This window comes from Sinohyriopsis cumingii, chromosome 19 (assembly GCF_028554795.1).
Source record: "Sinohyriopsis cumingii isolate HCF-2022 chromosome 19, ASM2855479v2, whole genome shotgun sequence".
NCBI lineage: Eukaryota > Metazoa > Mollusca > Bivalvia > Unionida > Unionidae > Sinohyriopsis > Sinohyriopsis cumingii.
Genome location: NC_142979.1, coordinates 62419363 through 62441703, shown reverse-complemented (window position 1 = coordinate 62441703; position 22341 = coordinate 62419363). Strand labels below are relative to the sequence as shown.

Genomic DNA, 22341 nt, shown 5'->3' with positions numbered 1-22341 from the left:
GTTTGACTGACTGGATGTCTTGCTTTGCAGCAATTTTAAGTTGCAAGTGACTAATCCACCGTTCACATTAATTAATATACTGTATAGTGCACTGTCATTTTGAACATCATACAACTGTTGTTCGAAACTGTTTGAGATTTTATGTTTACATTAATTTCGCAACCTATGTCCGCTCCATATTATTACACAATGTGCTATCAAATATGTGTAGTAATGAATAAAAATAGCATCTTTCGGTGAAGCACACGGCTAATGCGCAATTGTGTGCTCGTGTAAAATGTTAGTAGTTATCACCAAAGCCACATTGTTTAGTTTATTCTAGTCGCTATGGCAAGGTTTAATCATTTATTGGCAACATAACCATTTGCGTACAGTGGACTAGTAGATACATTTGATTTCTATCAGTGACACAGATAATCAAAACTAGGATCTTGCAACAGCCATGATCTAATTTGACCTAAAGATAAGCTGCTATTACAATTTATATAGAGGAGATATAAATAGAAAAGATTAGCTGAGTTTCACATTAGATTGCCGGGACGCCCAAGGGAACAGCTGCGGTAAGATTTAATTCATATTTTATAATTATTGTAGTGTTTCAAAAATGATAAAAGCCGTTGCTGCTCATTTCTTCTGTCAAAATGTTACTCGTGCCTTGGGTGCCCATGTGGTCTACCGATCACTGCTATCTCACCTCTGTCCGCAAGGGTTCGAGTCTCCAGCTCGGCCTAATAAAAGTATATGGGTATGTGAGAAAGCGTGACAGTCGCTTCCCGAGGGTCGGTGGTTACTTTCCGGGATTTTTTCTCGACTATTTTTGCTGTCTGCCATGTATAGCCTATACCGTGCTGAAACATGGCGCTAAGCCCACACCAACAACAACCAGATGTTAATGGAATTATTACAGAAGTGTGCTTGTCAAAGGAAACCGTCATTGGATATTCACCTTTGAGATTTATGAAATCAGCTTAAAAGAAGATTCACTCTTGACACCTCTGGGTGACATTGACTTTGTTATCGTTCTTTTCCATTCCTCTTTGCTAGTCTTTTTTCCCTATGCTTATAGTCGGAGTATGCGATATTGTTCTGTTGTCTGTATCTATGTCATTTGATGTCTTCCTTAATCGTTGATGAGTTATTTTGTCCGTACGGTAGCCATGTCCAAGAGGATATCACTCATAAGGTCCACTTTTGGGGTCTGTGAGAATGGGTTTAACGTTAAGAGAATCAAATGCAGATAAACTATACGACACAGTTATATGCAGACAACAAAGATAAAAACTTGTCAAATATTTGTACTAGTATAATCAGCACCTAGGCTGCGTAGACAATTACATGTTAATGTTTCACTTGCATTGCACCCAGCCCAGCATACGAATCATATGAGAAGTAAATATTTCTTTGAAGGAAAGTACAATACCATCAGGAGCATACCTAAAATATTTGGCATCAGGGGCGAATCATTCCTTTGGCACTCCATAAATAATATTAAAATTTAAATACACAGAAAAATATATTATGCTTGCAAGTCGATTTTTAAACAGGACGGTTCTGTCATAAGAAAATTGGAAAATTGGTTTGAAAACTTGTACTGGTATTTCCTCTCTCCCGATGGCACATCCCCTTCTGGCTGTCACCCGGGGCGGACCGCCCCCTCAGACTGCTTAGCACGACACTGAATACCATACTTCTTTCTGCAAACATTCTTATATGTGTACATATCAAAAGGAATAAACTTAAAATACTGTTTTATGTAAAACAGGTGTAGAACATCCTCCATACATATGTAAGAAATATATTAAGAGGAATATTCACTCTAACCACCCATAATCAACAAATTACCCTTGTTTTTTTAAAAAAAAAATTTTGTCTTTTCATTCTTCTTTGTCATTTTCTGCCTCCATGCTTTAGAGTCGGGGATATTTGGATACCCTCCGGTTGTATGTCTCTATGACTGTCCATTACCAAATGTTCCCTTAAATCAATGGTAGTTATTTGTTCATGTGGTAATCATGCGCCAGTGTGGTATTATTTTTCAGAGATGGCTTAAAGCTTTCATTTCCAAAAATAATGTTTCTTACAGTGGCACTTTTAAATAGTTTGACCAGCTTTATATAAACAATAAAAGCAAGAAAGAAAACACTATATGCAACGGATATCGGATTGTGGCCTCTGGGTTTTGGTTTGGGCGTTGCGTGTTCGAGGCACTGGTGGCGATGGGGGACAGAATGGCGTAGAACGCGTTGGGATAGTAGTAGCTCTTGTTTGCGTTTAGTGTATTGTTTTAAGCATAAAGTATTTTTTATGGATGCAGTTGTTTCTATCATGTGATCGATAAGTTGGTGTTAACTGCTAAGTTATACTGGTACGGACCTTATACGAATCGGAAAGTAAGCTTGGAGAAATATTTATCAGTAAGAATTAGTAATAATAATGAAACTGACTCGTATAAAAGTTAGACATAAACATCTTGGTGCTAGTTCTTACCATTCTTGCCCTCTAGTTGTTACACTGGTCAACAGTGAAATCATTACTGACTTGAAAAGGCCCTAATCTGTAGTATTTTGGTGTGCCGAACACGAATATAACCGTGAAAAATTTGAATTGGCTCTCGTTTTGAAGATATTCATATACCTCATTTTCTATGTTTCACTGTGTAAATTTCTCCAGTAGGACTGCAGCAACATCCGGAATAATGATGTAACATTGCATAATACCATCATGCTCACATCATCCACAGTTGATTGCATCATTTTCTGATGCAATGCAATACTAATGCCATGCGGCTGCTGAAGTAAGTTGACGTCAGCAGTGTACTATACATGTGTAGGCCTATTATACTAATGCCAGGCGGCTGCTGAAGCTGACGTAAGCAGTGTACTATATAAAGCCCAATCAGATAGGTTCAGCATTTAAAATATTTTAGACGTTGTGCGAGACAGTTCAAGCTACTGTTACATAAAACTTATTATTTTATCCATTTACGTACAATAAAGAACAGTAATGCCTCGAAAGTGTGTTAATACCGCGGACAATTTTTGCTATATTTGTGGGGAAGTGACATTTGCCAACCAGAAGAAAAGTATCAATTCTCAAGTGAAGAAGGCATATCATCTTTACTTCGGATGCAAGGTTGGTGACCAAGACAAGCCTTGGGCTCCGCATATATGCTGTGCTACATGTACAACACAGCTTTCACAGTGGTTGAATTGCAAAAGGTCATCAATGCCATTTGCAGTCCCAATGGTGTGGAGAGAGCCAAGCAACCACCTAAATGACTGTTACTTCTGCTTGGTTCCTCCTCTACCCAAACATTCCGTCTGCATTGAGACCAGTTCCACATGGTGAGGGACTTCCTATTCCAGAACCTCCAGCAGAATATTCTCTTGATTCATCTGACGAAGACAAAGGTGAGTCGACCTGTTCTTCTCCTGGTCCATCAGCATGCAGTGATCCAGATTTTCACTGTGGTGCATCATCAACCCCACACAGAATAACACAGGAAGAACTAAATGACCTGATTCGTGATTTGGACTTATCAAAGAACAAGGCAGAATTGCTAGGATCAAGACTCCAACAATGGAATCTTCTAGAAGAAGATGTCACAATTACTGCATATCGAAAGCGCCACCAGCATTTGGAGCCTTTCTTCAGAAAGGAAAGTAATCTGATATTCTGTTCCGATATTGAGGGCCTCATGAATGCTTTAAAAATCACTCATGACCCACAAGAATGGAGACTATTTGTGGACTCTTCGAAACTGAGTCTCAAGGCTGTGCTTTTGCACAATGGAAACATTCTTCCATCTATTCCAGTAGCGTATGCTGTCCACATGAAAGAGACATACGATAACTTAAGGCAGCTACTGAATTCCATTGAGTATAACAAGTACAGCTGGCACCTCTGTGGTGATTTGAAGGTAGTTGCCCTTTTAATGGGACTGCAGCAAGGATATACAAAATACATGTGTTTCTTATGCGAGTGGGATAGCCGAGCAAGGGAAATGCACTACATGAGGAAGGAATGGACTCACAGGCAGAATGTAGCCATTGGAGAGAAGAATATCCAACACCCAGCTCTGGTTGAGGCTCAGAAAATCTTGCTACCACCCCTTCACATCAAACTAGGTTTGATGAAGAACTTCGTGAAAGCCATTGACCGGACTTTGCCAGCATTCCGATACCTGCATGAAAAATTCCCTCGACTCAGCGAAGCAAAGATTAAAGAGGGAGTTTTTGTGGGTCCTCAGATTCGAGAGCTTTTCAAAGATGACCGGTTCAACAACTTGCTGGAAGGTGACGCGAAACAAGCATGGAATGCTTTTCGCCTAGTTTCTACAAACTTCCTCGGAAATGTTAGGGCAGAAAACTATAAGGAACTAGTAGAAGACATGTTGATGAAGTATAAGAAACTTGGCTGCAATATGTCTCTAAAGATTCACTTCCTTCATTCCCATTTGGATTTCTTTCCTAGCAACTGTGGTATTGTTAGTGATGAACACGGCGAACGTTTTCATCAAGATATCGCAACAATGGAACAAAGATACCAGGGAAAATGGTCCACTACAATGCTGGCTGACTACTGCTGGACACTCCTCAGAGATGCTCCCGAACAGCTGTACAAGAGACAGGCGAAGAAATCTAAGATGTAGTCAATGACTTGATTTTTTATAGGTAGGCTATTACAGTTGACCTTTTACTATTGGAATGCATTTCGTTATGTAAACATTAATTTCTTGCAGATTACAAAAAAACTAGAGCCAATTTTGCAATTTGACTGTCATATTCGTGTTCAGCACATAAAAATTGATAAGAATTGACTAATTTTATTTCAGTAACATGACTTTTGTAAAAATTTGTTGTCCAGTGTTATCAGTGTATTTCTCTTACAATCACTTTACTTTTAAATAAGTATTAGACGTACTGAATAAATTGGTCTTAAAAAAATTGCGTGTGTTTCTTAGATTCCTTTAAAATGATAAAATAATATAATAAAATAGAGACAAACAGTCATACATATAATTATATTGTTATAAAGGATATGCAATATATAAATTTTAAAAAAAATACAATTTTATATAGTGCATTTAGGCCATTAGGATACAAAGTATCTAACTTATGAATCCAATAAGTTTCTTTTATGAGTCTATTCATGTCACCATGCACAATATCTATTGGCATGAAATAAAAATAGAGTAGAGTGATTATTGATGTTAAAGTGTGTTGAAATATTAGAGGAAAACTGAGGATCTCTATAATTTTTTTCATATGAAAGCGATGATGATTCATTCTTTTAGAAACTTGTTGAATATTACGTAGAGAAAATACCTCTATTGTATTAGCGCTACTGAAAGAAGAACTTTTTTCTTATGTTTACACATTGAGAGAACCGGTGTCTGTTACATTTAGATGACGAAAATTGTCTTTCTTTATTTTCTGTCTGTTTAATACTGATTAGAAAATCTTGCAAATTCTTGGGTCTTCTATAAGCGAGAATTGGTTTATTTTTGTAAAGTGATTTTACGCAGGGTTTTTTTTTGATAAATTATGGAGACTATATTATTTTTTAATTATACGACCTATATTAGGTAATGCAGGGTTATACTGTATTTGTGAAAGGAATTATATTTTTCTCTATTTTACATTCTGCTGTGTTTAAAGCCTCATGTTGAGTAAGATTACGGGCTTTGTTCAGCGCAGAATCAATTATATATGCAGGATAATTTATAGTTTGGAAATATGTTTGTAATTTATTCAACGAATTTTGTAATTGGCAATCATCTGAAATAATGCGTCGGTATATTTTGGCCTGGCTATATGGTATACCATTTTTACATGACATGGGATGACATGAAGAATATTCCACTTATTGGTGGATATTAGTTTCCTTGATATGAATATTTGTAGAGATAGTGTTATCAATATTTTTTTTATTACATTTACATCTAAAAATGAAACATGCGTACTAGATGCAGTATAAGTAAATTTAATCGTCAGGTGAAAAAATGATTTAGCAGATTACTAAATTCTTTCAGTACTTCAGTTGAAGACCGTTCCGGTGACCTAGTGGTTAGAGCGTCCGCCTCGGAAGCGGGAGGTCGTGGGTTCGAACCCCGACCGAGTCATATCAAAGACTTACAAAATGGTACTAAGAGCTGCCTTGCTTGGCGCTCAGCATTATGGGGTTAGTGTTTGGACTGGTCGGCCTGGTGTGAGGACAATATGACTGGGTGGGACATCATGCTACGTGTCTGCGGCATGATGCCCCAGTGCTAGACATCACTATAAACTGTCACACTGCAGACATCGTAGCGATATGACTGAAAAATTGTTAAAAGCTACGTTAAAAATCCTAAGCACACACACACACACATACACACACACACACATTCTTCTGAACCAAACAAATGGATTAAACTTTTCGTTTTGAATAAAATCTTTTTCCAACTTACCCATGAAAAGGGAAGCGTATGAAGGAGCCATAGGACTACCCATTGCCGTACCTATTATTTGGATGTAATTCATATTATTAAATTGAAAATAATTATTTTCCAAGATAAGGTTTATTATTTACAAATATCTTCACTAGATAGTGTGCTAATATTAGGATTGTTATCAAGAAAATATTTACACGCTTCAATACCATCTACATGCGGAATGTTGGTGTATTGTGATGTTACATCTAATGATACCAGGATTGAGTTATCAGATAGCTGTGGAATAGACTTCAACTTTTTAATAAAATCAATATTATCTTTAATGTATGAAGGAAGTGATTTCATTAAAGGTTGTAAAACACTGTCAATAAATTTGGATAGGTTTTCAGTATATGAATTACAACCTGTCATAATGGGTCGTCCTGGATAATTTAAAGGTAAATTATGGTCAGGATTTTTATGAGTTTTGAATAATATGTCGAAATGAGTTGTACGTATGTTAAGAGAGAAAGTATTAAATTCCTCATATACGGAATTATTATTTTTAGCAATCTCATTAATGAATATTGAATTTTTTTATTTAATTTCTATTGACGGGTCTTCGTTAATATGTTTGTAGTATTTTTCATCATTTAATTGACTTTCAAATTCTTTAAGATGATTTTCGGCGTATGTGTTGTTTCTTATCCCAACTTTAAAATGATAAAATCTCTTCGCATGTGAAGCACTGTAAAATTGCACTGTAATAAAATTAGGAGACAAGGAAATTAGAAGGCCTTCTTTGCTATTAGGAGGATATTGTATCCATTTTTTTTCTCATTGCGAAAAGATTTAAAATTACTGTATAATTTTCTAATTATTTTGAATCTATTTCTTGCCGTGTTTTAAGTCTGACTTTCATCCCTTTTAACATCGAGTAGTGGATATAAATTTACGTTTTCATTTGGTACGTCTTTTTGTTCACCTACATATGATACGCAGCCCGTTTTCTATTCTATATTACTTGAGTAGTAGTCCATGGTCCGCTGTGGAAGCACCATGATCACACCGCTACTTCGGTATGCAACTTTAGAACATGCAAAATGCATAAATTTTCTGTATGATGTCTCACATTGTTTGGACATTTCTTTAATTTAATTGGGTTTTATTTGGCAAAGGGAACATAGTGTCAAAGCAAACGGTAAGTTTTAAGGTCCATTTCATTTCTTTAATTTAATTGGGTTTTTGTTTGGCAAAGAGAACATAGTGTCAAAGCTCACGGTAAGTGTGTAGGTCCATTTTTTCGAATAATCAAGAGCAGAACTGTGTCTAGACTTTATATACGTAAGAATTGTAGTGCTTAGTAGCATTTATACATCAAGAATCTTACGGTGTAGGTAGGTAAGCATGGTGCTATTTAATCTGCATATAGTGCACTTTGGTTCGTTGCTATATATTCAGCGAATTCTAGCTTATATGTTTGCGCGGAAACAAAAAATAATGTGCTAAGGATATAATTTTAAATAGAAAATGTGTTGTAAATCTAATCGGATCAATTAGTTATTATTGGTTTAAAACTTGATCATAATTAAAACTGTTTCATGAGAAAAGTATATGAAATATTTCCTTGAAGATGAGGAGGGGAGGAAGAAACAGTAGTAGCAACAGGAACATTAAATGTAATGTACACGTTCAGACGTCTTTTGTTTTGACTAAGGAAACAACAGACAAGGTAAATTGTCTAAATTTATTTTCGAAAAAAAAGTTTTTTGCCATAGTCATCAATTAATTATGTCTTACCTTTCTCGAATAACAAAATCGAACACTAATTTGTGACGACCTTTTTATGCATCTCCTCATAAGTTTCAATAAATATGGGAGGACATCTACATTCTTTCCGACAACACATAAGTGCCTGGATGTTGCTTTTATAATATGCCATTCTTCTCTCCAACATGCTGAGGTGTACGTTCGGAAGTTTAGGACAAGGAATATTCAATACTTGTTTTATCTTTTAAAATTAATGTTTTCGAAATGGTGAAATATCCAAAGTAGCAATTATTGCGAGGAAGATTACATGGTTAGTGTTGTAAATATGTAGTTTATATATATATATATATATATATATATATATATATATATATATATATATATATATATATATATATATATATATATATATATATATATATATATATATATTGAGTGAAGAAGCTCAAATTGCTTCCAATAACCTTTTACATTACGCCGGTCTTTTCTTAGCTTTTCAGACACGTACATGGAGTTGCCAGAGGATATGGGATTTAATGATGAAGATTACTGTACCTTATTCAGACTCCCCTCTGAGGCGTACCCAAAATTCAAGTACTTTAGGGACAGGCTGAAAGATTTCTATCCAAGACTTATAAGAACTATAGGTAATTTTCTTTCCTACAAGTTATGGTTAACCTTGAAACTTGCAGAAAATTTCGTTACACTTTGCTTAGAATAAACTCCTTTTGAGAAGTAAATGGTTTTAAAAGAAACTCTATGAAAAGTCGTTTTATTTAAACGTACTTAAAAATCAGCACTCTTTACAAAACGTAGCTCTAATTTTCCCCACCCATACATACATACATACATACATACATACATACATACATACATTACAAATATTGGATAATCAGTGTCAATTTATTTTCAAGAAATATGTTTAATTGTATCGTCTTCTTGAAGATAAAATGTGTGCCCTACTATCAACTAACATGCTCTAACATGTATAAAAAGTAAGTAGTAAATTAACATTAAAAATAAACAATTAAAGGCATAGTCTTCTTGTCAAATCCGCAAATTTTGTTGTATGACAGCTGTTTGTGTGTGTGTTTATGTATTTGTTTATGTATTTGTTTATGTTTATTTCCTAGAGATTTCTATATGGTTTTCTGTATTTATATATCTCATTTTGTAAATGCATTAGTTGACGATGTATATATCATGCTTGCGTTCTCGTCTATGATGTGTCTCATAATCCTATGATATGTATAATATGTATCTTAGCAACCTGATATACTCTTTGTAGAAGAGGTAACTAAGTCATTTAAACAGTCAGTCATAGATAAATGCATGCACGCACGCATACGCGCAAACAAGTATATATATGCATAAATACCTGCGTCATATGAAGAAAAAAAACTACATATAGAATTACACTGTTATAAGTTTTTCATTTCATTTTCGTTGCTATCTCGAACTTAATGTTAAGCACATAACACTATAGACGTATTAACTTTTCGAAATATTATCATCATCAAGCAACTGTTAAAAGATCAGTGCCATGCTCCGCCAAATGATTGCAGATTTGCATAATTGCAGGTATTGAGATATTTCGTTTTGTCAATACGGTAGCTGACACAGTATTACTATTGTATTTTTGTCAGTTTTCTGTTATATTTTATGATCTTGTATTATCATGAATTTGCTTAATCTGATGTAATCTCTTTTTAAGAGGAAATAAAGTCAGTCAGTCAGTCAGTCAGTCGGTCAGTCATACATGCATGCATGCATGCATACATACATACATACATACATACATACATACATACATACATACATACATACATTACAAATATTGGATAATCAGTGTCAATTTATTTTCAAGAAATATGTTTAATTGTATCGTCTTCTTGAAGATAAGCTTCCAAAAGGCCTCAGGAATGACGATGAGCTACTCCTTTTGGATAAACGTATTCGATCTGTTACATCGTCCCCCCATCTGGAAATTGCAGTCTTTGGACCAGGGAACACAAAATTCGCTTTACAGCAGCTCATGAAAGATTATACAGAACATGATGAAGTGAGGGAAATTTTGCACTTGACTGATATTGAAGGATGGAATAACAGTGAAGCCACGACGAAACCGTTGATCGGCATCTATACCATGAGTTCATCGGACATTGAAAAGGTTGAAACGCTACCATTTACAAACCCAAAGAATGATCATTGAATGCCTTCTTAACGTTGGTCATTTTCGCATAATTCAAGGTTTTAAGTAATACTTTAAGTATATTTTGCTATCAAGATACATATGTGTTTCTATGTACATTTCATTCAGAGTATTTTAAGTAACTTAAGGAAAATATTTATTCTTCGGATTATTGTATAAAATGCCAGAATTGCTAACAAAATATATAATAATCATTAGCATCTCGAGTACAAATAAATATGTATCCTCATTCTACGAGTTTGCTTTTGCAGTTTGTAGGTTCAGATAGACCACCGTGGCTTGAAGCGAGGTTTCAATGTTATGAGCCGATATGTTTCATCCGAGACAGAAAGAACGAAAAGAAAGATGATATTTCAGCGCATTTGCAAGACGTTTTACAAGACGAAAACAAAACATATAACATGGGAAAGGTCATCGTTTTCCAAAGTGAACGAGATGCCTTATCTACTACACTGAGTAAGATTTTGGAGGAAATAATGGTCATGGCTTTCGTCCACATTGAAACTTACATTTTTAGTGTCACAAAAGTCTCTAATCTGCGAGGTAATAGACCGATTACTTTAGATGAATTGTTCAGAAACTTGAAAATATCCATAGAGGGCATGCTGGTAGATAAGGATCTACCTACTATTTGCTCCAAGAAACTACACAGGTCTTATTTTGGATTGTGTTTAGCAGATCGTGCTGCAATTCTGCTCGCCTCTAAATTAGTCGCCATATTTAAGATACCAGGACCCGCTATTCATTCTTTCTTGTATGCTAGCAAGTTAAGAGAGGAAACTAAAGATATTCTGCTGAACATACACGACCTTCTGGAAAGTAGTCGCAAAGATGATCAAGCCAAACCAAAAAATGAATCGACTCAACAGGAGTTTCCTGAAGAAAAAGAGAAAGGTTTGGATGGAAAATCGAGTCAATTGCAGTCGACGGTAACCCAGTTAGAAAAGCAGCGGGAAATGCCAAATGTAGATCGTTTTATTGATGAGTTTGAAAAACTTAAGAAACCAATAAAATCAAATATTCGAGCTCTCAGAAGTGCACAGCCATCTATTGAGACTTTGAAAAGATTACATTTTGAGATGAAAGGAATCCTAAAGGAGAGAAGTATGCAACTGTGTACAGGCAGTGAGTTCAGCGAGGAATGGGATGCGACCGGTCTTCCAGTAAAGTCAAAAGATCCTTTCGAAAAATGGACGCAAGCCCTTCACAAAAAGTAAGTAGAAAATTACCGTGCAATATTAACACCAACGTCTAGCAACATATGCTAAGGAATATAAGTTTTCTAATAATTGCTGCATCGTATCTGTTTAATAATTCTTCTTGATGTAACTATAACCAGCATACAAAAATAAAGTCTGAATTATTGAAAACAAACACAAATCGAATTCATTTTTATAAAATACAGTATATTAACTAAATTGTTATAACTAAACATGATACCTTTTTTTGTTATTTAGAAACGTTGCAATATCGTTATTATGAATAAATGGCATGAAGTGTAAGCGTTTGCTATAAAAAAATTATTTTGGGAACTTGTTGGGATTAAAATGCACAATGAGAATGTACTTTTATTGAACTTTCCACAGCTCATGTTTTACCTCTGTATACAAAGACAGGTTAGCAGGGCCCAATATTTTTTTCTTTTGAATACATTTGGATTCGGTCTGGTTGAATAAAATTTTTAATTTTTCAATGTTTTTCATCAATGCTTTATATCTTGAGAATTAGACACCCTTGCGAATAATTTTCATTCGGTTTTCGTAAGTTGTACTTACCAAAGTCAAAAGTCGTTTCTTTAGACACAAAAGGAAGTAGTAATATGATAATAGCGAGTTTGTATTTTTGTACTGATCGATGTTAAAGCCTTTTACATCTAATGAATTTGTACTCATATACGTGCACATGCCTGAGCATAAACGTTACCACCTGGAGCCGATGCAAGAGGAAAGTCATGTATGGTAGAACACTTCAATATTTGAGAGAATTCTAAATGTGATATAATTGGGATGAGCTACTTCTATACATTTCTTTGACGTCTTTTGCAGAAGTGTATATCATGCAGACGTTATTTTTGATGCAGTTGTCTGCAGTGAAAGGTCTGCTTATTTACTTGGCATTTATACACTTTTCGTATTTCAAACGGAAATTGCTAGGTCATACTTTCTCCGGTGACCTATCTGTGCACGGAGTGGAAAGTGGTTTTCCATTTCCACCAACTCGGTCATAAATCCAGCCAAGGTAATTGTTTTTATCATCAATACCCATCGAATTCAACTTGGTAACTGAATTAAGACAACTTTGTTTCTCCGCGAGAAGTTCTTAATTGACACGTATTCACGAATGCAGCGATGACAAGATTATTTTAGTAGCGACGCCAGTTTCATCATTCACGACTGATATGGCCCCAGTAACGATTCGGATTGGTCTGCTTATAATAGTTAATGTAGTCGTGATTCAAGCCACACTCAGAGCAACGGCTGAGGATTCGGTGATTCCGAATACAGCATCTACGGCCACGCACAAGCTTCGTATTGCACAAGCAAGCAAGCATGATTCTCTTGGGGAGTTCATCTCGCAGTCTATCATAATCTTATCTTGGTAATGTGATCGTGGAGCATAATTGCTCGACAAGGTGGTCTTTTCTAGGTGAAAGAAGCACACTCACTTCTAAAAGTTATTTTTTCTTTTCTGATACAACTGTCATAACTATTTACCTAAGGAATATTTAAGTCTCCGTTTCTTCATTTACTTCGATGATTATTATTTATTGAATATGGCTCTATGAAGCAGTATCGACAAAGTCTTTGATAAAAGTAATCAACACACTGGAATCTCCGATTCCCTGATTTCCTTCCGATTTTAATGCAACGGCGCCCAGCAACGTTACAACAAGATTTTGAACGTTAACGTTTGATGTTCGCAGTTTTCCAGTTTAATCCTGGGAAATCACAATCTCGCCCGAGTCGATATAAACAACTACCCGCTGTTAACCTCAGTCATATTCGCAGGGCATTTGAGTGTTCTTAAATGTTAATAGGCATTTTGTATTCCATTAAGCATATATTCTAAGTATTAACGTAAAATACATAAGCGTTTGCGGGGTTGGCGAACGCTCTAGTGCAAGCAACGCTTAAACATCAAGACAGCCTCATATGAGCAACTCCAGCCTAGTTTTCAGCGGTAGGATCTAATAAAATCGTGGTTATCATCAGCCGCACAGAGTTAAGTAATCAACAACATCAAGTGGCAGTGGAAGCCCATACGAATCAAAATGCAAAGTTGTTTGGGTTTCATCACGTATGCAACTGAATGCGTTCCATGTGCTGTCGCTGATTCCAGGCTAACGATTCTAGAGTCCCAATTTCCACTTGCATGGAATCATCTATGCAATTTCATTCCGCTAAAAGACACTTCGAAAGTACCTGATTGACTTTGTGAATCTGAGTAAATCACAATTGGCCAACCGCAAATCCAGAACAGAGGAAACTTACTCTCTTTAGCTAGTGGTGAAAATATCATCGAACTTACCGTTCGGGTGTTTCCATCTACCAGGAGTTGAAATGCTGTCAACACGTTGTTGGTTGCATATTTTCCCTAAAAAGCCTCATCGAACAGTGTTGAGTTGAGTTTGTGGTCGTCGTGAGGAATGATACTTCACCAGGCCCGATTAATGCTGTCATTCATTAGTCTAAAACAAAAGAGGGACTCATTGAAGACATTCAAAGCATACCTTTGGATAGCACAAATTTACAGTCCGCAGGGGCATTATCATCATGAAATATTACTAACAACACGGAGCAAATATTCATGTGAAAAGGACATCCCTAAATAAATATTTTGTTGGCCTGGAACACAACTGGATATACGACTTGATTCTAACAATTTGCCAAATCCTGGGGAAGCACATATCAACTGTTTCGTCGCTGCATGTCAACAACGTGATCTTGTTTACAAAGCATCACGTAATGTCCGTGGACGTCAACGTGCCGATGAATATCGATGACTTTATTGTGATAAATCTTCACTAGGAGAAATAATTCCTAGATGGAACATCAAAAGAGGTATGAAGGCTAAAACCCTCATTGGAGATAAAGGACATGAACATAATAAACACAAAGAGTGAAGTTTCCTATCGGAAATTATCCAAAATCAAATGTAGTCCAAGCGGTTATTTGAAAGGTCAAACTGCCGCTGAAAAGTTATCGAGCGTGTCAAACGTTTCCAAATGGACCGCTTGTGGGTGGTTAGCCAAACAAGCGCTGAGGCAAATTTACCTTATTATACCAAGGATGATTTCCCATGGATGGGCTGATTTTTCGTATGTTCCACATGACCCGTTTCGCACATGCACATACAAGTACGCGTTCACCATTGCATATGTTGCCTGGAGATACAAAAACATTGAGCTGTTGAGCTGTTGTCGTCAATAGATTCGGCAAGTGTCACATATGCGTTTAAATGTATTTTAACACGCTCAACACAAACATGGCCGTGCTGCTGCTGATGGACTGAGGCCAATAATTTCTTGGAGTCGTTGATGCGTTGTTAATAAAACATAAAATGCGTCGTCGTGTTGGACCTGTTAACATACATCGCGACCAGACTATTGTAGAACGCTTGAATCGTACAGTTGCGAAATGATCATTTTTACATCAGTACGTTAAGGAATTCTCGATAAGGTCTACGGCCCTATCACAAAGTGGGTAACTCGACTTCCACCACAAATATAATCACTAAATAATGTATTTTTGTTGTGTTTGCTTTCCCATTAACGTGTGTAAGAAAGGCAATTTATTTTGAATTATGTTTAAATTATGTTTTAAATTATCGTCATGCTACTGACCCTGTACGGTCCGTCGATATATTTACAATATCGGATCGGGTTGATAACACGAGACAGTCAACTTCGTCCTTAAAGAAGAGCATTTGTACAAGAGGAATCGAAAATCGTTCCTTTGGACACAGAACTACAGCCAGATTCATTTTGGGATATGCGCAAGTAGAGATTCCATCACAGAAGTGGGGGCAAACTTACTCTAAGGCAACTATACACACACGCACATATCCGATGTGTTTTGACCCGATGAAGGTTGCTGGTTGTGCGAATGCGCATGGGTCACGTAGAGGTTATACTTACATGTCATGTTGAAGATCCTTTTGCATAATCACGCGTGCAACACTTTTTGTCTTCTTGATGAGTTTGTAGCAAACCATCACTGATCGAATTCATTTTAGGGCCCAATCCCTAGTATTCCTGAATAAGCTTACCTGAGCACTGATCTTTTACCTTACCATTAACCATTTTACCTTCGTTACTAAACAGTGCATCTCATTCGGATACTTGCTGGTGTCAAATTCATTTACCAGCGACGCTTCACTCTTGTCCGCGTGCTTGTTATTGATGGTAATAATACAAATATACAGCAACAATGAATCTGGATCTATTTGAATCATTTTTACATTGCTCCTGTACCTTGGTTTGATTTTGTTGTAGCGAAACTCGTAAACAAGCACTTTAGATAATTTCGGTACACAAGCACTAAAGTGGATAGGCTTTGCCAGCTTTAGTTCCGATTTTTGTTGTGTACGGCAATGGGTCCACCATTGGAGATTACTCGGGCCTCGAATGCTGGTACTTATTGAACGTTTAAAGCTTTCCTTGCTTATTATCACGGACAAGGTCGAAACGAATCCGTTTTTGAAGATTCTCCATAGTTTTGCCGAACACAACATTGTTCACGAGTTTAACGAAATCTCACTCAAACTTGTTGGTAGATGGGAGAACGCTGGTATATTTTCATTTTTAATTTACGTTGAAATCCATGCGGTCTGACAAAACCTAAGAGATCGCTGGATCTGTGACACACGAACACCCAATCACAGAGATAATTATAAACCACGTATGTGAACTACATAGGTGTTTTAGTTCCAATGTTGGTTATTAGCTTAGTACATTCTGTATAGTTACGTCAAGTATAATGTATAATCTGATACGTGGACATGATATGGCGCCAACAGAACATCTTGTCCTCGAAGATAGTCGTGTTCAGATTGTGAAGCTTGTCTGGACACTGTTGGCCGACTTCATAAAGGTGTCAAATATCATTGTTTCTGTCGTTATTGTAAATGTTTCTGCTCTCTCGGGATTAACCTGTTGAAACCTGCCAACAGGCATGGGCTGCATCATTGCCTAACCTTACAAGGCATTGTAGTTACATACATGATGTAACTGTTTGGAACAACGGATTCATATCCCTCAACGTTTGGGTTGTTAACTGAAGCGTGCCATTAACACAACGCCAAATAACTAGACTCTGATATATGTTCATGAGCAGTTCTATTTCTAGTTTTGTGTTTGACAGCAGCGGATCCCAATCCATTCCCGGTGTCGAACTGTAGTGCGATGGATAGAGCTTCTACACACTTATGACTGAATCATGCAAGGCATCAAAGATATGCGAGAGCGAAAGTATATCTGAAATGCAGATCATGATAGCCACTGAGATTTTGGCAATCAAACGAGAACCAGACATATTTGCTTGTTGATAATCGTTGACGGAATCGCGCGATAACGGTGAATGGAGTACCCTGGTTGGCGGTAATTGAGTTTCAACAAACCTTGTAAACCGTTCATGTATTCATAGTCGTATTTATCAGCTTCAACTTGTCAGAGTACCATATCCAGTGGCGATTTTTAAGAGTTCTACTTCAAGACTGACTACCTTTTCTAGGTTGGAATTCAAAAACTGTAACGAGTCAATGAACTGCTCCTGACCCAGACTAAATGTGTTCAGGTTGCCATCATCATAACCAGAGGGAGTTTTATTTTTAGGGATTGAATTCGCAACTGTAGATTTCATAAGCTGTGTGCCTCTCCTCTATACATGCTAATAATGTGACAGTGATCGAGTACTTTGGTATCAGTTAAGCTAAAAGCTCCTTCATAAATCCGGCAATGGGTGGACCACGAAAAACTCACGACTCCTATCGTTGGTCTTAATCATGTCCACGTGGGAGGGGAACTGTTGTCTGATTCATTTCGTCTTAATCTCAAGCGATTTAAATACCCTTCAACAGAGTCATGACTACGATACCACATTAGTGGCTCAGTCATTACATATCATCTGACTCCAGTATGACAAACCCGCATGAACCTTGTTCAGTTATTTTCTAGGCTGGTTCTAGCGGTAGTTTTACATTATTATGCTATGGAATACATGCTGGTGTTAAAATGTCATGCGAACCACAAATATTATTTAGTACGTACATATGCAGCTGAACTTCCGCTCTTCTACTACATCTCATTCAGACACTGCATTGGTGAGGTTTTTTTCCCTCCGAATCCTTGTAAACGCTTTACCTATGGCATAAGTAAGAATCTCAGCGTCGGTGCAGTTTTGGATCATGAATGCAGTACTATGTGATTGTAAACCTCGTTTCCATCATAACCGCTGAGATACAAGTGCGCAGTATCCTCTTATAGATTCATGGATGCATCTTTGAAAGACATTTTACAGCGTCTTTGCTCGGTTCGTATTCGATAGGAATAATTGTCTGATAATTTTGTAAATCACCACGGCATGTATGTAACTTATACTTGGGGACTTGTATTTTGTCGAGCTTTAACTGCAACCTCAGTAGTAATGGTATGTGTGATACGATGCCGACGTTATGGTGCTAATTCTGTTCGATTGGTCCGGATAGGGACCTTGATATAACACTGAGATGTCATTTCACGAAGTATCTTTAAAGTCAGTCGTGGATCCTCTGGGGAAAGCCCGCTCGTTATTCTTATCCTAAGGTCTCACTTGATTTGCGTTAGTTGAATCACAGTTAGCCTGCTTACATATTTGGGAAATCACTGGCTAATTGAGATTTTATTTTTCATTATTGTTTATGCTTTAGCAGAATCAGAAACTGCAATCGTCCCAGTCCTGACTATTATTTCTTTGACGTCTGAAACCATTCAACTACGTCGGGTGTTTCTATAATCACATGCTCGGTGAGTCTTTGCCTGTGCGTTCGATAATACTCGCGAATAGATGCTCATGGTTAACAAAGCTGATTACGAGGCTCTACTCCGATACCAAATCTAAGACATGACCGAGTACAGAGCCCAACACGAAGCGCTACATACATGCTATGGTATTAGAAAAATATAAAAGGAAACAGCTCCAATCTGGTTGTACTTGTGAATTGGTATCTTTGAGATTATTGACATTCTACATATTGTGGCTGTTTCACATGAAGTTTCTGACGGAGAACTAACGTGCGTAGCCAATATCGATTATGTCGGTTTGAATGCAGCTCCAGATGATCCCCCAGAGTGACGATCGACAGACTAGAAGTTCCAGATGTTGTTTAAACCAATATAGGTCTCTGAAAGTTATGCATCGCATTTGTAATTGGTATCGACCTTACATCGTCAGATTAACATTACTTTTCATGTACAACCAAATCTTCAATTATTAAGAACAAATATTATTTTCCACGACTGTGATTTGTACCAGCAATATTCGGATTAAAGGTATAATTGCTATCTGACTAGGCCACTGCGCATAATTAGCAAATATATAAACGATACGTACTTGAACCGCTCCGGTGGCCTAGTGGTTAGAGCGTCCGCCTCGGATGCGAGAGGTCGTGGGTTGGATCCCCGGCCGAGTCATACCAAAAACGTACAATAATGGTACTAACAGCTGCCTCGCTTGGCGCTCAGCATTAAGAGGTTAGTGGTCGACCTGGTGTCAGGATAATGTGACTGGGTGGGACATCATGCTACATTACTGCGGCATGATGCCACACTGCAGACATCGTAGCGATATGACTGAAAAACTGTTAAAGCTACGTTAAAAATCCAAGTCACACACACACACACATATACGTACTTGATGTTAAGAAGATGGTAAAATAACATACGCGTTCACCCTGCCCTTAATAAGCCAGTGCAAAATCTATTAATCCAAGGCTTATTATATACACATCCATACATGGTACATTTTATGGTAATCATACACAGTCTTGGAATAATACGTTTTAGGTCTCTCAGATATTGCTAGCACTTCAACCAGGCAATGCGATGAGAAGCTTTCACATTGGGAGTATCACTTTGGCTGACTCTTGTGTAAGGACAAGAAATGTACTATTACGCTTTGAGATTTAGATTTATTAAGCCTATATTTCCTTTGAGAATTGAATGGTCCACGAAAAACTAATTCTAATACATCCTTATCCAAGAAGCAGCTCTGTTATGCTGGCAGAAAACACAAATAGCTAACATTAAGAATGCATATAAATAATGATCGGTCATTGAGCACAGCTGCACTTATAATTGGAGCTATCCTTATGTATGAAATAAATTTTCAATATACGTGGCTACACTCATGCCCAAAGATTGTGGCCAAGCCAGAATTTATGCAAACCATGAGAATGGTCAGCTGATGTACCAACATATATAATTGTCGTTGCAGTAGATAGTGGGCCATGCGGTAAGTAGTATGATGATAGAGGATTTTTTTCCCCTTGGTCTAGGCTGGTCTTATATCCTGCATGACTACGATCTTGCAATTGCGCCTGTAGGTAACTTTCATGCGTTGACAAAGTCATAGGGTAGATGGCTTTAGGCTAGATCCGTAAAATTATACAGAACTGTTATTATCATACTTCTATGATGGTCCTTAAGAACGGTCACATAATTGCAGCTCAGACTCCTATAGACTGATTATCTCAATAAATCGAGTTCCATCGTATATCATATTAATTGATTAAATGTATTTTTTTGTATCAGATTGTTTGAGTGATTTCTATTCCAGATTGAAAGATGTCCCGTTTAGGACGGGCAAGTTATTTGGAAACTTCTGCGTCTTTATTGATGGCCCAATTATGAAGAATTCAGAAGAGATCAAAAGGAAGATTATGAAAGTCCTGTACAATTTTCCATATGAATACGAAGTTAGGATAATTGATAAACCAAGATGCTTTGCCAACGGACATGATGTTCGGAATGCGCAACAAAGTGTTCCTGGCGTTTTCAAAATGGGTATGTCTTGCATATCTCAAGGAATGACAATGGCAGGAACCATTGGCCTTTTTCTGAACTTGAAGAATGAACCAGACACACTCTTCTTTGTCACCAGCGCGCACGTAGTTCCCTATCGAGGCAATCAAGTAGAGGTGCAATTAGGAGAAAATAACTGGGTTAATCTAGGCTTTGCAAGAGTAGTGATACCATCGGATGAAAACCTTGTTGATATTACTGCTGTTGAAGTTTTTAAGCATATGAGGGAGTATTGTGTCGTGGAAATCGAAGACGATAAAGCATGTGGTTTTGTTAGAGCGGAGGTTTTTGATACCAAAATCGAAGAATTGATAACGCTTGAGGGCCAAGAAGTCAACAAAAAGGGAGCCATCACAGGGGTGACCAGTGGGATAGTTTCATCACTCTATGCTCCAAATCACCTTTTAGTAAGTCCCAAACCAGCTTCAAATTCAAGCTTTGCAGCAGGAGGGGACAGCGGAGCTATCGTGTATTTTGATACCCGAAATGGAAGGAGACGCTTACTGTCAATGATAATGGGAGAAGCCGGTGGAATGTCAACACAATTTATGAACAGTGAAACTAACAATATAAACTTAGATGACGTTGAGGAGGGTACCGAAGAGGAAGGAAATGTGCAGTCGACAGACTACCAACTTATCTTTACGACATTATTTTGCAAGGGACTTGAAGAGTTGAGAATAAGAGGTTTAGAATTGGAAGTTTAGAGATTTGCATTAAAAGGAAACAAGATTATTTCTAATGTTCCATATGAATGCGAAATACCAATGCTTTGAATGCTAGTTTGCTTTATACTGATATATTGCCTATTTCAAATTATGAAGTCCTCTTACTGGCAAATAAAGATACAGTGAAATAGTACGGTTTTGAAAGTTTCGTGTACTTAAAGCAAACTTCATGCATGAAAGCGATTCTTAGTTGTATGCAATCCGTAGTTCCACCATTCTTGGAAATATATATTACTCTTTTCAAGAGGGACTGCATAGTTGCATCCACCGTCCATTGTATACGAATCCGCATTATATATATATATATATATATATATATATATATATATATATATATATATATATATATATATATATTGTTTATTTTGTTGTATTTCTAACTAAGAAAATTCAAGGATAAACAACCAAGCTATAAAAGAGTACATCGCGGATGTACAGATGCATTGTATTTCTCCGAAGAAGGATAATTGTAACATGAAATCAACTTGGCATTTAACAACAATCTCCGAAATAAGAGAAGCGATTTTTATCCTACATTAATAATAATGTCGCCCTACCCTACGATAGTAAGACTACGCGACAGATGCCATCGTTCATGATCAGCTACGTGCATTATTACGTTTGTTCTGATTTGAAGATAGTCGTTAACGCTGATAGATATGAATATGTCCATTTCACTGTTATGCGAATCATAGCTAATAGTGATACGTGACTTTCTGGCGACATAATACATGTTCGTTTTCATTATTTTAATCGTTTTAAATTTCGTTTAAGAATGAAATTTCTCTGCTAAGTTAAAACATGGCGTGGTGGAAGTGTACTTAAGACATTTACAAGCATCATGCTTACAAAGCATGGGTTTCATATTCATCTATTCCTGTGTAATCTGGTACATATATTAACATAAATAATACTCAAGTTGTGTGAAGCCATTAACTTGGAAAAATCACATAAGGATTATGCAAAATATCAAGGAGTAGAGTAGGACAATCGAATATGGCTTTCCATTTGCATGCCGACATAAATATTGTTTTTGTCATTTTACATTATCTGCTCTTATACATGTTTTATTGAAATATGATAACGTGCCACATTACTTTGTGACTTTAAAAGTGATATATATTACAAAAGCTACTTTTGTTACTTTGCTTAATTTGCA

General features: G+C 36.8%; 1 protein-coding gene across 1 annotated transcript; it reads left to right on the top strand.

The window, feature by feature from the left end:
- Window positions 1-532: 532 nt before the first annotated feature.
- Window positions 533-21503, top strand: LOC149775818 (uncharacterized). Its single transcript, XM_089943668.1, has 5 exons — window positions 533-560; window positions 8678-8832; window positions 10084-10355; window positions 10649-11610; window positions 20210-21503. Exons 2-5 carry the CDS (start codon window positions 8694-8696, stop codon window positions 21159-21161), a joined length of 2325 nt encoding a protein of 774 aa, XP_089799794.1. The 5' UTR covers window positions 533-560; window positions 8678-8693; the 3' UTR covers window positions 21162-21503.
- The last annotated feature ends 838 nt before the right edge of the window (window positions 21504-22341 follow it).